We start from the raw sequence: 15,914 nt of genomic DNA, 5'->3' as shown, positions 1-15,914 counted from the left end.
CTGATTTATCAGGGTCAAGATGAGCAGGGAAAACGTACAAAGGAATTTCTCAGGACTGAACCAAAATGCTGGACATACATCGGAACTCAAGATAACCAAGGTCAACATAAGTTGGTTGGACTGTACTACCTGAGATTACAACTTTTCTAATTAAAAATGAATTTCTGGAATACGCATCCAATGCCTAAAAACTGACATAAATGCAAAATTTAACCCAAGGTGTGGACAAAAACGGGACAAAGGTAATATGCTCTTGGTGTGACTCTGTAATGCTGAATCACAGAGTGAAATCGATTCATAAATACTGAAAATTTGCTCATTTCTTGGGGCTTATTAAAGTTGCAAATTATATTTTAATCATGATGTGTGAGAATAAAAAAGATTCACTTAATAAATCCCTGCACATATGATTTTACAGAAAACTGCACAATTTTGCAAGCTCAGGGTAAAGTGATGTCCTGCTTTAGCTACTACCTGGTTTTAAAAAAACTGATTAGGGATATGCTCTGACCTCCCACACAAACCATCCAAGTATCTAATCTAGAGTGGGAAAGTCAGAGAAAACTTGGGACCATTTTCCAGCTTACCAGTAAGTGTGTGGGTTAATCCAGAATGAACTGCTGAGGGTGGTCAGCTCTTATTTCAAAGGCTCCATCACCTTCCTTATTTTAATGAGTTAGATTTTAATCTACAAATGCAATATTATGCAGTAAAGTTCAATAATCACCCCCCTGATCACAAGTAAATATTGACAAATTAAAATTAAACTAACGAGAAATCTATTGTGACGCCATCTTTGAGCCACGTTATCTCAGGTTGTCTCTTCTCTTCATCTCGACCATTTGCTCCACAAAAGAGAAACACTTTTGACCCAACAAGAGCGCTGGTGTCACGGGGCCGTAACACAAATTTTGGCTCCAAACCATCATGTACTTGCTCTGAAATGTGCATAAAAAGTAAAAATTAATTTTTTAAAAACAATCCAGGAGTAAATGCACAAGCATAATCAAAATTACAGCAATACAAAATCTATGAATGATACAAACAATCCATTCCAGCAAAGGTACACACCAACTCCACATATCGGGACTATAGCTGACCTGTAGATTTTATACATCATGGTAAACTGGTGATTGTAGGTTGGTTTTTAAAATGAGCACAGTACTAGCTATATTGTGCCATGGAAACCCCTTCCTAATGACACACCTGGCCTGGGCAGAAATCAATTCGACAACCCTTGAATATTACCAGTCAAATATGCTACCAACTAAGCTAAGCTACTACAGTTCTAACATCATGGTAACTACCTAATTGTACTGATATGAAGATGACCAGTTTTACCGGTATCAAGCAAATACAGTTCTGCTGCAAGCCCAGATATCAATTAGTGTGTGATATAATATATTTGGTACAGAGGTTTAACTGAAAATGTTGTCTTGCTTGCATGAAGATATACTGTACATATGCATCTACAATTTCAATCAGTCACCACAAAATGGATGGATCTGACTTACATGTGAGTATATATGGTACTATCACTATATACAACTTACAAACACTGATAGCATGAAACTTGAACAGAATTTTAATGTCAACGGTCACACTATCCTGAACTCTAGAGAATATATGGAAGGTCCTGCCTTATGTTCAATTCAGGGCTTGATGTGTGAAAATTCGACTGTTTGCAGAAGCTTCCTAAATTTGCACCTTAGTTTTGAAAGATGCCAATCTTGTTCCAGTAGTACATTTTAAAACTTCATATATACTTTACTTGGTGTCATTTACTGATCAATCACTATCACATTTTGCAGTGCCTAAGGGTTCCTACGTTATGAAGTTAGGTCATTTAGAAAAACATTTGGTTGCAAGTACCCTTTTCTGTCTCTTGTCTGTTCTAGAAATTCAAACACATAATACTGTAGGTACTTTTGTTGTGGATTTAGTAATTTCTGCAATAAATAATTAATTTTGCAGTATTATATGATTTGAAGATGTTGTTATGTGGTCTGCCCTTGAAATTTATCATCTTATGTTTCTGTCTGCCCTTGAAATTTATCATCTTATGTTTCTGTCTGCCCTTGAAATTTATCATCTTATGTTTCTTTGGCAATGTATACACTCTTTTCAGTAAATTTGCAATGCACCAAGTTTGTTCTAAAATCAACCACAACAGTCTTTAATCAAGATTGTAGCCTAGAATGAACCGTAGCTATACAAATGCTAGGACACGATGCACATGTTTTAGTGTTCACATTCTTGGAAGTATGCACAACTACTCTTTATGATATACAAACACTAAAACAAAAAAACAAATTAATGCACCATCTAGGTTTTGTAAACAATCCATACTTCATGGAGGACCTATAAAGAGTTATGACAAATAAAACTATTGCAAATTTTTATGAAACTTTAATCTTGCTGCACCCCATTTGCAAGATTTTGTATCACATAACACATGGTACATTGTAGGACATTTTGCCATCCAGAATGTTGTACTGTATGTACTCTCTTTTAAGTCAAGTCCAACTGCACACAACTCTGACCTTGATCTGCAGAATAATAATGTGCCACCAGATCAGGGTCTATGTTGTTTGTTCCACATATCACTTTAAACAAACTGCACAGGCTCAGATCTGCTGGCACCTTTTGTGATGGCAGATCTGGGTTAGTGCATTTTGCGTTTGGATGCAAGTCAAAACAGAGTATATGCAGTAATCATACTGAAATGTATCTCTAAGGCTTAAAACACAGCTGTATTTCCAGTTTCCCAACCAACCCAATTTCCTACCAGTCAATACTAGACATTTTTCTATATTAAATAAATTCCCAAATGTTGTGACCAGACTTTGTTTAAACCATTTGTTCTGCTTGAAAAATTTGGTCTTATAATCACTAAAGTTCTATTTATTTATTGTGATTCTTTTTGAACATGTACTATACAAAGACTAGACAGCATTATTAAAATAAAATGGCCACCTGGCATGTTGTATGTTAATCATAATCAACTTGAAATGTCCAGCAGGCATAAAGAACAATGTTTCATTACATCTGTATAGACAACTGTAAACTACAACATGTGGCTGTAATGGTACCAACTACTGTCAACTGGATAAAACACAATGGTACTGACTACTGTCAACTGGATAAAACACAATGGTACCAACTACTGTCAACTGGATAAAACACAATGGTACTGACTACTGTCAACTAGATAAAACACAATGGTACCAACTACTGACAACTGGATTAAACACAATGATACTGACTACTGTCAACTGGATAAAACACAATGGTACCAACTACTGTCAACTGGACAAAACACAATGGTACTGACTACTGTCACAATAACATTAAGATGTTACATCAAGCAAACTTGGTTTCTCCACCAACAATTATAATTGTCACTTAATGTTGAAAAATAAAATGTTTATCCAACTGAACAACACTAATGTTTTTTAACATCAAACCAGAAACAAGTCATTTTAAAGATCATCAGACCTGCCACCTAAAAAGGAACCCTCAGTAACTGTAAGGCAGTATATATTTTTCCAATAAGTTCAACAAATTTTCAGGAAGGTGTACCAATATACCATCTACGGCAATTGTTGACTTTAGAAAGATAAATTTGACATGTTTAAAATTGTGGTCTGACACAACATTATGACTTTGGAAAAATAAATTAGAAAAGTTTAGAATTTTGGTCTGAGGCAACTTTATACTAGAACACTTCCAAGCAATACATCAGCAGTTCCAAAACCGATTGCGGTCAATGATTTCTTGCATCATCTCTCAACTCTACTTAGTAATCTTTATGTTTTTCGTTGGGTTTTTTCAGGTGGGAATAATCATCTCTCACCTTGAGCAATATTCAAATCAAAGTGATGTGATTCTCAATAATGTGATTGTCCCCCATCACGCATTTTTCCTGGGGATCTGGGTGGCTGAACCTTTACAAATCACTATCACCTATGTCTGTATGGTTTCGAGTCTTGGGCTTGGCAAATGTGGTTATGTAAGAAAATGGGTCAGCATTTCCTCCACTAGATAAACTGGCTACCATGTATAGCCTACCACGTGCTGAAACAACATGTTTCCAAGCATGGTCAAGTATCTAATTATTGTTTCCTCATATTGTTTCCTCATACTTCAGTGACAACTGTTTGCACTATTTAAGATGCAAATTCTCCCCTTTGCTTTCAACATTTTAATTTATTGGATATTTCCAGACAATACTATAACGTTACGCAAACATTTGGTAACGTGGGCATTCTGCATGAATAATATGGGTATATAAAAGTGTCTGACATACTCACTCTTAATCTGGTTCCCTGACCAAATCCACTTACACTGAAGTAAAAAGCCAGATCCAGACCAAACCAGGTCAAGCTAATATCGAAAGTAAAAGTCACATGGGTCATGTAGGCATTCAACACCAATTATTTCAGTTATGGGTGTAATTTTTTAGAATTTGATTCTATATACCTTTAAATGACAAGTATTCACTTCATTTGGATTTGTATGCATCCATATTCATTTGGAAGGTCATTATTTAGATGCCATGATAGGTGCATACAACAAAATCAATGTTAAAGTAACTATACATTTTTGGATGAAATGAACCTAAAGGTAGTGATCCAGTACAATCTGAGTTGAATGTCGTGTGCTGTGATGTCACAATGAAAGCTACACATACTGATAAACAAATTCATATATTAACCTCAATTGTGATGATTCCACTCAACACGCTATTATTTTTACCCAAGTTTAGTATATGGTCACCATTGTGAAAGTCCATAGCCATAAATAATTTTCATCTAGAAGTTTCATGGTGACAGTTAAGGTGGAGAGCATTCAATAATCAGAACTGAATAGACTTTGGTTAATGAAAATTAGTGTTTAATTTGAAAAGAACAATTTATATTTAATTTCAAATGAGTAAATGCGCATACACGACCCATGTGTCTTGTACTATAGATTTTACCACAATGATAAAATTTTCCATTATGTCCATAATTAAAGAGTCTTTTCAGTAAGTCTGCAGGTTGGCAAGTCTGATGAAGGGCTAAGCTAAGAAAAACATTAATTAAACTCTTATCAAATGCAATAAAACTGAGGTAAATGAGGTTGGTATACATTCACTAATGATATCGTCATTCCCCAAAAGTTATATGCTCTCCTGTTCTTATCATATTTGAAGAGAAAGAAAGAAAAAAGAAAAAACAGAAACAATAAATCTTACCGATATTTGGGTTGTGTTCCAATTTAGCTGTTGCACTTTTACGGGATTTTTCTGCACCATCTGCTTCACAATAATAATTTCCAAAATCACTGAAGGCAACATCTGCGATTTCTAACACCCCCTCGGGGTACGTCCTAAATTTGTTAGTCCTGTCTACAACAAGAGTTCCATCTTTAAACCATGTAATGTTCGGTCGAGGAATGCCTTCAATATCACACTGAAACATGGCAGTGTCTTGTAAATAAATAGATAAATCCCTTGGTTCCAAGGAGAAACTTTTCTTCAAATCTGAAAACAAAATGTATGATGAAGGCAAATCAGTTGACGAAATGATGGATATATGATCCTTTACCTCTGTGATATTCAAAATCTAATTCCAACAAAAAAGTAATTTCATTTCACAGGAATCATTTGTTAGCATCTTTACAAAAGAACTTCATATTCGACATTATATCCATAATAAAGCTTTATTCGTCTTTTAGGCCAGCACATCTGTCTTCACTGTCAATTTTTAATAGTTTCATTTCCATGGATTTTTTTAACATGAAATTGGAAGTGGGGAATGGAACAATCATTTTCAAAAGTATAAAGTAATGCAGAGCACTTGTTTGAAGCCATGGTGGCCCAGTGGACAAAAGACTGAAAGAGTGAAGGTTCGACTAGTACAATCAGACCAGCATGGGTCAGTTACCATGGCAATGCACCTTATTCCACCTGCCTCAGAAATAAATAACCTTCATGTGTTGGTGTGCCATAAAATGCCATACCAAACCAAACCAAAACCATAACTTGAAGCAAACTGCTACAATTTGCAAATTGTTTATTATTTCAAAACATCTTTCATGGGAATGGGACATCATACTGACACAAGAGAACATCACATAAAAAATATACCATCATTGTGCAGCAAGTTCCAAACAGTTCCAAATGCCATCATGTGGACCAATGAGATATACACTGCCAATGGTGTTAGACACTTTAAATGCCAACATCTGAACCAATGAGAATATATTGTAAATGGTGTTGACAATTTAAATGCCAACATCTGAACCAATGAGAATACACTGTAAATGGTGTTGACTCTTTAAATGCCAACATCTGAACCAATGAGAATACACTGTAAATGGTGTTGACACTTTAAATGCCAACATCTGAACCAATGAGAATACACTGTAAGTGGTGTTGACACTTTAAATGCCAACATCTGAACCAGTGAGATATATATATATATACGCACACACACACAAGTGCAATAATAATAGCAGCATACATCATTTCACCTCACTTTACAACACTTTAACGCTATAATGCACAAGTGTGACATGGGCACTCCATTTTGAGTACAACATGGACACTTCATTTTGAGTACTTTATAATGTCTGTACTCTACTTTCTATAAACACCTTCATATAAAAAAACATTTTTACCCAAATTGTTCTTACATCAAGTGACCACTATATACAACACCCCCTACATCCTTACTTTAAGACCCATGCAACTCTGTTCATTACTTACATGCTACCTCCAGTGTGGCTTTACGACTAAGAAGCGTGCCAAGCCCCTCCTCTGTGACAGCACACTGGTACAGCCCGGAGTCTGTACTCTTGTCCACCTCTGATATGTACAATGACCCATTGTTCAGCTGATACCTGCAATAGAAAGACAATATTACATACTAATTACTATGGTACCTCTCTGTGAAGCCCCTCGGTATACCACTATCCTTCCTATAATGTACATATGGTCATGGAGTCTATTCATTGGGTTAAATTTTGTTTTATCATTTCTAATTAATTAAGTTTAATCAATTTTACTTCTTGGCTGATGTGATTAATTATCATCATGCTTCACACTGTTAATAACCTATTTTTGTGTTTTATGCACTATTATGTTATGACCTTGTTTGACCTTACCACAAGAGCATTATAAAGATGGAGCATTATGGATGAAATGAATTAAAAATTTAAAAATGGTCTCGTCATGAAGACATATATCTACATTAACTGCACACTGGTTCTGCCTATACCATTTTCATCATTTAAAAAGTACTGTCTTTTGTCCAAATGCTGGTCATGTGTTTGCTCCCTATATACAGCACCTGGCCAAGTAAGTTACACCAAAATACCTAAAATTCTGTCTAACATATCCTTATTTCTCTTCTATGGTGCTCCTGCACTGTGGGGTACAGTAGTCAAAATGATTAAATGTTCAACTTCAGTAAAATATCTAGGACATATTTAATACCAATTCATATATACAAAAATGCCATACTGTGTGAGGATTTTTAAAAAAAAATATCACCTGTGTTTTTTGTTCCACATGGGTAGAAGGAATGGGGGTGGGAGTAATGACATACTTCATTTTGACTCTTTCAAATCGATTATATTCCTGAGGCCCCAGGCAGCTAAGTGGTCTAAGATGCTTGCCTTTACAGACTGCTTGCATCACACACCTGATCACATGGGTTCGAATCTTGACTACTTGTGTTTGCATGTGAGAAATCTTGCCTGTAATGTCCTGTGGGTAGGTGGGTCTTCCTGAGCTCATCCCAGTCTCTTCTTCCACTGGAGAACACTGGCTGCCATGTATAGCCTACATGTGCTAAACATGTCGCTGAACCCCATAAATCATGAATCCATTATGTTCAATCTTAAAGGAAATGTTGGTCATAGAAAAAGTAGTTTTGGCTGTGCAAAACCTAATTAATTTGCCATTGTTTAATTTTTCATTACTTTTTTGTTTCTTACTCGGGTATACAAATAACTGTAAATTAAGAACAAGAGTCCCCTCAAAAGGACTGATCTTGAACCTCCAGGAATTAAAGCTTAGGACAATGAAAAGCATTTATGAAAAAAACGAGGAAAATTGTATGGTGGGCATTGAGGGGGTCACATAGGCCCCCTTGTATGTGGCCCCTTTGTAGGTCCTGTAAAATGATCTGGAAGGGGGGGCCAGGGGGGCATCTCCCTCCAAAAGCTTGTACAATTTATTGATTTAAAACACCATTAAACTGACTCATCTTCAAGAGAAACTGAGCCACATTTGATGCAAATTTGTTTGCTTTGTAGACAAACTGCATAATGCTTGTCCAGGTAAGCCACACTTGAAAAAAAAGTGTCACCTAGTTTAACCAATATCGGTTCATCTAAACCTGTATTCAATACTATATGTTCAAACCATCTGAAGGAAAATTTATTCTCATGTCTTTGTCAATTTCATTCATTCTAGATTCCTCAATTTTGATTAAAATATTCATTTTTCACTGTGTTTTAAATCATTAAAATTCCTCCAGTTGCCATCTTTTTTCTATTTTATTTCTCACAAAGATGAAAGCACAATATTGTTTGATTAGTGGAATGTTATTAAACATGCTTGGTGACTGGCTAATAATTGTCTTTTTCCGACAGGCAATAAGCTGTCTAAATTACTGATGAATGATCACATTATCTTTGTGGATCTGCACACACACACGCGCTAAAAAAAATTCTCCTGGAATTTTTAGTCGATTTAAAAAATTACCCTGGGGATGAATAAATCCCTGGATCCGCTGAGAATTTACAACCCTGAAAGTTAAAACCATTTCTTCCTTTTAATTACAGTGCTGAAACAATCGCTGATATTCTCCAGCGACAAGATTTTAAAATCAGCTGCTGATTTTAAATCCTATGTTGATGTGACCATTTCTTCAGGAGTGGTAGCAACAAGATTTTCAAGATGGCAACTGTGATGGGCAAATTGGAGTGCAAGTGGCACCACTTTCACTTAGGACCAACTAGACATCGTAAACTGTCTTCTGGTTAACACCCATGTCAATATGACTTTCCATTCAGAAGGAATAACAACAAGAAGGTTTTCGAGATAACTGCTGTCACCCCCAGGCAGCTATACTGGACGTCAGATAGGCACATTTTCATGCAAGACCATCTAGACATCATGGCAAGTCTTTCTGTGAAAACCGTATGTTGACATGACCCTCCATTTATGAAAAGTAAAAATAAGATTTTCTAGATGGCAGCTGTGGAATGTGCAAGTGGCACCTTTTGATTTTGTACCGCGTAGACATCAAAAGTCTTCTAGTGAAAACCTAATATCAATCTGATTTTCCATTCAGGAGAAGTAGTGATAAAAAGAGTTTCACCATGGCCACCATAGTGAGTGACCATTCTGAACATCAGATTGGTACCATTCTGATTTAGGACCCACCAAATATACCAAGTCTTTAAATGAAAACCTCATGCAGATATGACAATCCATTCACAACAAGACAAGATGATTTTCAAGATGGAATCTGTGGTGTTCATACTGAAATTCTGTGGTATTCATACTGAAATTCTGTGGTATTCATACTGAAATTCTGTGCAGCACAATCAATGTGTATTTAAGTTTCATGGCAATCCTTCAGGTACATGTAGTTAAGTATGAGTAGCAATAGAAAACACTTGTATAAACGGATGGATGGACAACACTGAACAAGTCATCCCATAAGCTCTCCTGGTCTGTGATGAGCAAAACAGTGCAATTTGTGTGTGATCTGGATTTTTAGTGCAGCTGTAACAATTTTTCAGTCATGTATCGTTACAATGTATGCAGTGTGACAATTTATAGTGATGTCAAGCACTGGTGCATCATGCCGTAGACATGTAGCATCATGTCCCACCCAGTCACATTATCCTGACACCAGGCCAACCAGTCTTTAGTAGGACTCTGCTGGATTCAAACCCATGACCTCCTGCATCCAAGGCGAATGCTCAAACCACTAGGCCACCTGAGCAGTCTTGATGAGTAGAACAGAAATAATTATTTTCTTAAGCATATTAAAAATGAAAAATTTTAATAAGAAAATAATTTGAGGATTAATAATAAATGTAATTACTTGTATTATGGATTAAAAGTATACAAAATTGTCTAGCATACAAAGAAGAAGAGAAAAAATCCAGACATTCCAGCACAGGGAAAAGGTGGAAATTTTCTGTGGCACAAACCAAAGTATTTTCAATTTATTATTCATGGGATAAATTAAACCAATAAGAATCCTGCAAGATCAGTATGAAAAAAAATGAGGTAATGTCAACTGCGTATCTGTCTTCCAGTTAACCAAGTCTAAAGCCTTAATCTGTCTGTTTTATTATGCAAATATTAAAATGCAAAAATGGATTTGTAATAACAAAGTTCAACAACAGTTGTTTTCTGTCTCACTGGATGAAGACAGGCTGTTGTTCTGTGAATTCCAGGCAGACCATTAGTCAGGCAGATTCCCTAGAGTCCTGAATTCCTTGCATTAACTGATACTGATACACATGATGACACATTTTTACAAAAGTCTGTGATTTGTCAAAGTAATAATTGGGTTTGATTTTTCCAAACAAAGAAAATGTCAATAGTGTCTCATCACTTAAACAGCAGTCATCTTTTGTCATCCTTTAATTGAACAACAAATTACTGATGTGAGCTTCAGTCACACTCAGTTCATTGAAATATAATATTTATAAAGTTTTTCAGTTAACAATTAGTCAAGTCCAATCCGAATTAAATCTTGAAATGCAAAAAAGAGGCCCAAACGAGCCCATGACCACTCACCTGGCTGAAATTTACCCAAAAGCCATATGTAAGGATAGCCAAAAAATGATGTTAGTATATTACTTAGTATGAAGCAGCTTTCTGGCAATTAATGTTGTTATATATTTTAGCAATAGCAGCCACAATGGATGAAAAAATGCATTTATGCATTTAAAGGTTGGAATTTCTTTTAGCAACAATGGCCATCTTTAATAATGGATCAGAATAATTTGTGCAAATCTGAAAAGTCTACGAATGTGCTAGCTTTCAAATATGGTTAAATTCTATCAGGCTGTTTTTGAGAAGTCAATTTGTTTCTTTTGATTTTTTTAATACAGTATTGCGGCCTAATTATGTTGACAGATCCGCATCATTTGTATAAGGAAGAAAGGCTTCTTGCAACAGCACTTTTTGTCAAATATGAATCCTGGGTCACGGTTTGGACATGGAAAGGGAGAGGGGTACAAAGGGCAGGGGAGGGCAACATCTGCTTCTGTTGTGTCTCTAATGAAACCCTGTAGCAGAGAAATATTCATAATAGTTTACTTTCTTTTTTGCTCAAAGGCAGGTCTCAAGTGGCCAAGTGGTTTAAGGTACCTTTACATTGACATCTCACCTCTGCACATGTGGGTTCATGTGTGTGTGTGTGTGTGATTTGGATTTTTAATGTAGCTTTAACAATTTTTCAGTGATATCGCTATGATGTCTGCAGTGTGGCAGTTTATAGTGATGTCTAGCACTGGGGCATCATGCCACAGACATGTAGCATGATGTCCCATCCAGTCACATTATCCTGACACCATGCTGACGAGTCCTAACACTAACCTCTTAATGCTGAGTGCCAAGCGATGCAGCTGTTAGTACCAATTTTATAAGTTTTGGTATGACTCGGCCGGGAATTGAACCCACGACCTCCTGCTACTGAGGCAGACACTCTAACCACTAGGCCACCGGAGCGGTTCTTTTCAGCCTTGAAACTGGGTTCAAGTCTCAGCTTGGCCAAAATGGGTATGTGAGAAAGTTTGCTTGTATCTTTCTGTGGGAAGACGGTTTTTCCCCAGGATTTTCCAGGATTCATCCTTCACCAAATATATTAGCCGCTATGCACAGCCTATCATGTGCTAAAAAATTACATTAAACTCATAATAACCAACCTACCCTCCATGGCAACTTTATTCAAACTGCAAGGAGAATGCATTATAATAGATTAGCCAAGACACACCATCAATGCATAATAAGCAAGTGACTAAACAGGGAATGCAATCTTTATGGCTCAAACTACAGTACTAGTTCATTATAACATTGTGCATGGGAACAATAGAGTATACCACCCTAGACTGACAACACCTTATAATGAAGGGCATATTAAAGTACTCTCTCATTATAACATTGTGCATGGGAATAATATAGTATATGACCTTAGACTGATACCACCTTATACTCAAGTACATATTACAATACTCCTTTATAATGCTTTAAACGGAAAGCATTATAATGAAGTGTGATACTGTGAGGGAGTACCGTATATTATGAATTAATCAACTAAATTAGGCCAGTATTAATATGCATCTTATTACAGCACTCCCTCTTTATAACACTTTACACTGCCTTATGATGACACCACTTTATAATGAACTATATAATATGTATAATGTTACAACATATTGAAATGGGGTCAATGACTTTATTTGCCTAAGGACAGGAACTGTGTCTTAATGATGGGCTTTATAACGAGGAAGTACTGTATTTATAATTTCTGTGCCATTACATGGGAGATAATTATCATGCATATTAAGCAGAATACTCCAGGATTACGTTTTAATTTATATTTGGACAAGCACCACTTAGCTAAATGATATTATTATAAACAAACATTTAGTGCATGGTCATTCAAACTATGGCCCCTTAATTGATACTGATCTTCAGTGCATTCAATTGATGTTAATCAAATATGCAATATTACTAGCATGGATAATGAGACCATTATTTCCAGCAAAGATAATACACTATAATTATACATAATTTGCTTCATTCTCCACTGGTCAACATAATCATGTCATCAATACTGGTTATTATCTGGGGGGTGCCATAATCTAGCTGTACAAGCCTGGAATTTCCTGGGTGTAAATAAATCCCAGTTCTTTTAACTCCCACTCTGCCACCATGACACAACCCACCTCTATTATCCCCTTTGATCAATCAGTAATAATCATGACTAAGATGAAAGGACTTATTAGGAACAAATAAATGACGGACACATTTATCCCTGTCTTTTTACATTGTACAGACACTGCAATGCATCACTTTCTATGTTGATTTGTTTCTCAGCATAGTTCTTCCATTAGTGTGACTTGAGAATCTGACCTTTAATATTGATATTAATTGGTAACCTCTCTTCTTGAGGAACACAGTAAGATATTTACCACTGACAAGTGGCTGGAAACCAATTACTGTATGGGTCTATGTTGTATGTTCTACTCATTAATCTTAATGAATTGTACAGACCTAGATCTGCCAGCACAATAGGCAACTGTTAGCAGATCTCGGTCTGTGCAATATGCAGTTGCACTTATAAGCGAGTATACATAGTAGCTGGCGAATAGCTGAAGACCATAATAAAACAATAATGCAAATATGAATCAGGTGTTATGTACATCTGTATTTTTTGTTAAACTCCAGCTACATGGTTTTATGTAATTTTTGAAATTTTTTATTCATGACTGTAAATTGTGTATCTTTAGTTAGAATTTGCCTACATGACTAGGGTCTATTAAGAGTGTAAAATTACACAAGATCTTTAAATCGAGGCTTACGTATGTGTTGATAATTACAAATAATAATCTCAACAAAGAGACTAAATAACAACTTTGGTTTAATTTCTCATTGGCTGATAAGGTTCAGACACTTTTAGAAAAATTCATCAACTTCCCATCGGTTGGGCTAGGCCACGAGAATAAGCAAGTTCAGATAAATTTACTAAGATCTGTCACATGGGGTGTGTTGTGATATATAGTTGTAGTATAAGGTGTATATAAAGAGAGAACTGAGCAACCAATTTCATTTCTGGTTTGGAGTCATTCTTTTTTTTCTCTGTTCCTGCTGTAAATCTGCCGACATGTTTTATGTAGTACTCAGATATTATTTGAGAGGAAAAACATTTGTTTGGACTGTTCAGTGGAAACAGAAAGTGCTCATTATTAGGACTATAATATTATTCAGGAACTATTGTGAATTATTCAAAGGAGCTCTGGACAATGCTAACTTCACATCACAATTCTTGGCAGTCCAGTACATTTCCGGTTTTTAAATTTATACGGAACTTTTCATTCAATTGGACTTTCATAGAACTCTATCAGAATTATTCTGGATTCACTTCATAATACTGGAAGTTCCTCTCACAGTTTCATTCATAACTTTGATAATTAAATTATTTGTTATGTTTTACAAAATCTGTTGGTTTTGATTCTTTCTGTTACTTAGATTGTGACCACAGAGTTGTAACACAGGAAATATTCCAACAGTAAAATATCTTATCCAATAGCCGCGAAATTAACACATCGATACTAAAAGTGGAGAATGGATACAAAACAATAATTACCCTATAAAAAAGTGAATTTGTAATGTAAAAAAAGCAATGATTATTAGTCATTTCCATACTCTTTAACAGTATTAATATGTGTCATATCTTATCAAGATAAGTATTGATATATATATACTGTAATAAATTTGGAGTATGCGCATTTGGTTATAGCACCCCGTTTTAAGGAATTCTTAGATTTTTTTTATTACTGATTATTGGAATTTGGTGCAATGGAAATGTTCAAATAGCCCGAAATATTTAGCCACTTACTAGGAGCAAACGTCACAGAGTGAAGTGTTAGTGAGTTTCCATGATGTCATGGTCCACTAGTAGTGAATTCAGGTCAAAACCAAATGAGTGTCCCTGGAATAACAAAGTCCCTATTAAAATCTAGTAGTGTACATTGGTGGTCTGACTACAGTGGCAGTATTTACAGTAGGAAACTGGTAAATTACACAATGGAATCAATAAGAAAGGACTCAATATAGGTATCGTTTATGTCGCCATGGTGGCAAAGTGATGCAGTTGTACTGGTGAAATGTGCCTGGAAGCCATAGTTTTACTGGCTTGAGTTGGCGTAGTTAAAATAGCTCCATGTGTTAAGGGACAGATGTATAGTTTCTATGGCGTGAACTGCTGGCGGTATGGAAACCTGACGAAGAGAAACCATGCAGACGTGCGGTTGATAGATATCTGCCAGGTTGTGAGATCTGTGGTCTTGCATTGATTAGAGTAAAATTTATGTATAGAACAGACACCTCAGGCTTTCTAGTTTACAACTCTATTTGTATGCAAGTCTCTGGAAATCTGGGGTAAACTTGTGACTTCTAGCGGGAAATGCGATTGGGTCTGACACCACTCAGTCAAATAAAAATTCCTGGCTTGTAAAAATATGATAGGTTTTGTATCACAATATATCTTTAAAAGTATTATAGGTTTTGTATTCAGGATACATATTAATTTGTATCATAGGTTGTGTATCAGGATATGTACTTATATGTATCATATGTTGTGTATCTGAATACATATTGATATGTATCAATGATTTGCATTAGGATATGTACTTATATGTATCATTTTTTATCATGATATGTATTGATATGTATCATATGTTCTGTATCAGGATACATACTGATGTGTATCATAGGTTTTGTATCAGGATACATATTTATTTGTATTACAAGGTGTGTAACAGGATACATATTGATATGAATCATAATGTAGGTGGTCTATCAGAATGTGCATTGATATCATTGGTTTTGTATCAGGATCCATACTGCAATGTATCATAGTTTTTGTATCAAGATGTGTATCTCTATGCATCATAGGCTGCTCTATCAGGATATATATTTATATTATGACAGATTGTGTATCTGGACAGGTACTGATATTTATCACTGGTTTTGTATGAGGACATGTATTTATTATTTCTTTAGGGCATAGGCATATTGTTTCATCCCTAGTATTCATTCAGCTTTATATAAATAATATACTATAAATTTACTATTTTTCAGTGGTACTAAATTTTGGCATTTTGTG

At 35.5% G+C, this 15,914-nt stretch overlaps 1 protein-coding gene across 10 annotated transcripts in view; it reads right to left on the bottom strand.

Annotated features, from left to right (window-relative positions):
- LOC149793895 (neogenin-like) overlaps window positions 1-15,914 on the bottom strand; it is a 253,342-nt gene that overhangs the window by 81,261 nt on the left and 156,167 nt on the right. For all 10 annotated transcript variants that reach the window (XM_089967829.1, XM_089967835.1, XM_089967833.1 and 7 more), the window contains exons 3-5: window positions 6,755-6,888; window positions 5,240-5,527; window positions 773-938 (exon numbers count right to left, since the gene is read on the bottom strand). In XM_089967829.1, the coding sequence (XP_089823955.1) occupies window positions 773-938; window positions 5,240-5,527; window positions 6,755-6,888 (588 nt within the window). The remainder of the gene's footprint in view (window positions 1-772; window positions 939-5,239; window positions 5,528-6,754; window positions 6,889-15,914) is intronic.

This window comes from Sinohyriopsis cumingii, chromosome 8, assembly GCF_028554795.1.
Source record: "Sinohyriopsis cumingii isolate HCF-2022 chromosome 8, ASM2855479v2, whole genome shotgun sequence".
Lineage (NCBI taxonomy): Eukaryota > Metazoa > Mollusca > Bivalvia > Unionida > Unionidae > Sinohyriopsis > Sinohyriopsis cumingii.
This window is presented reverse-complemented; position numbering and strand designations above follow the sequence as displayed.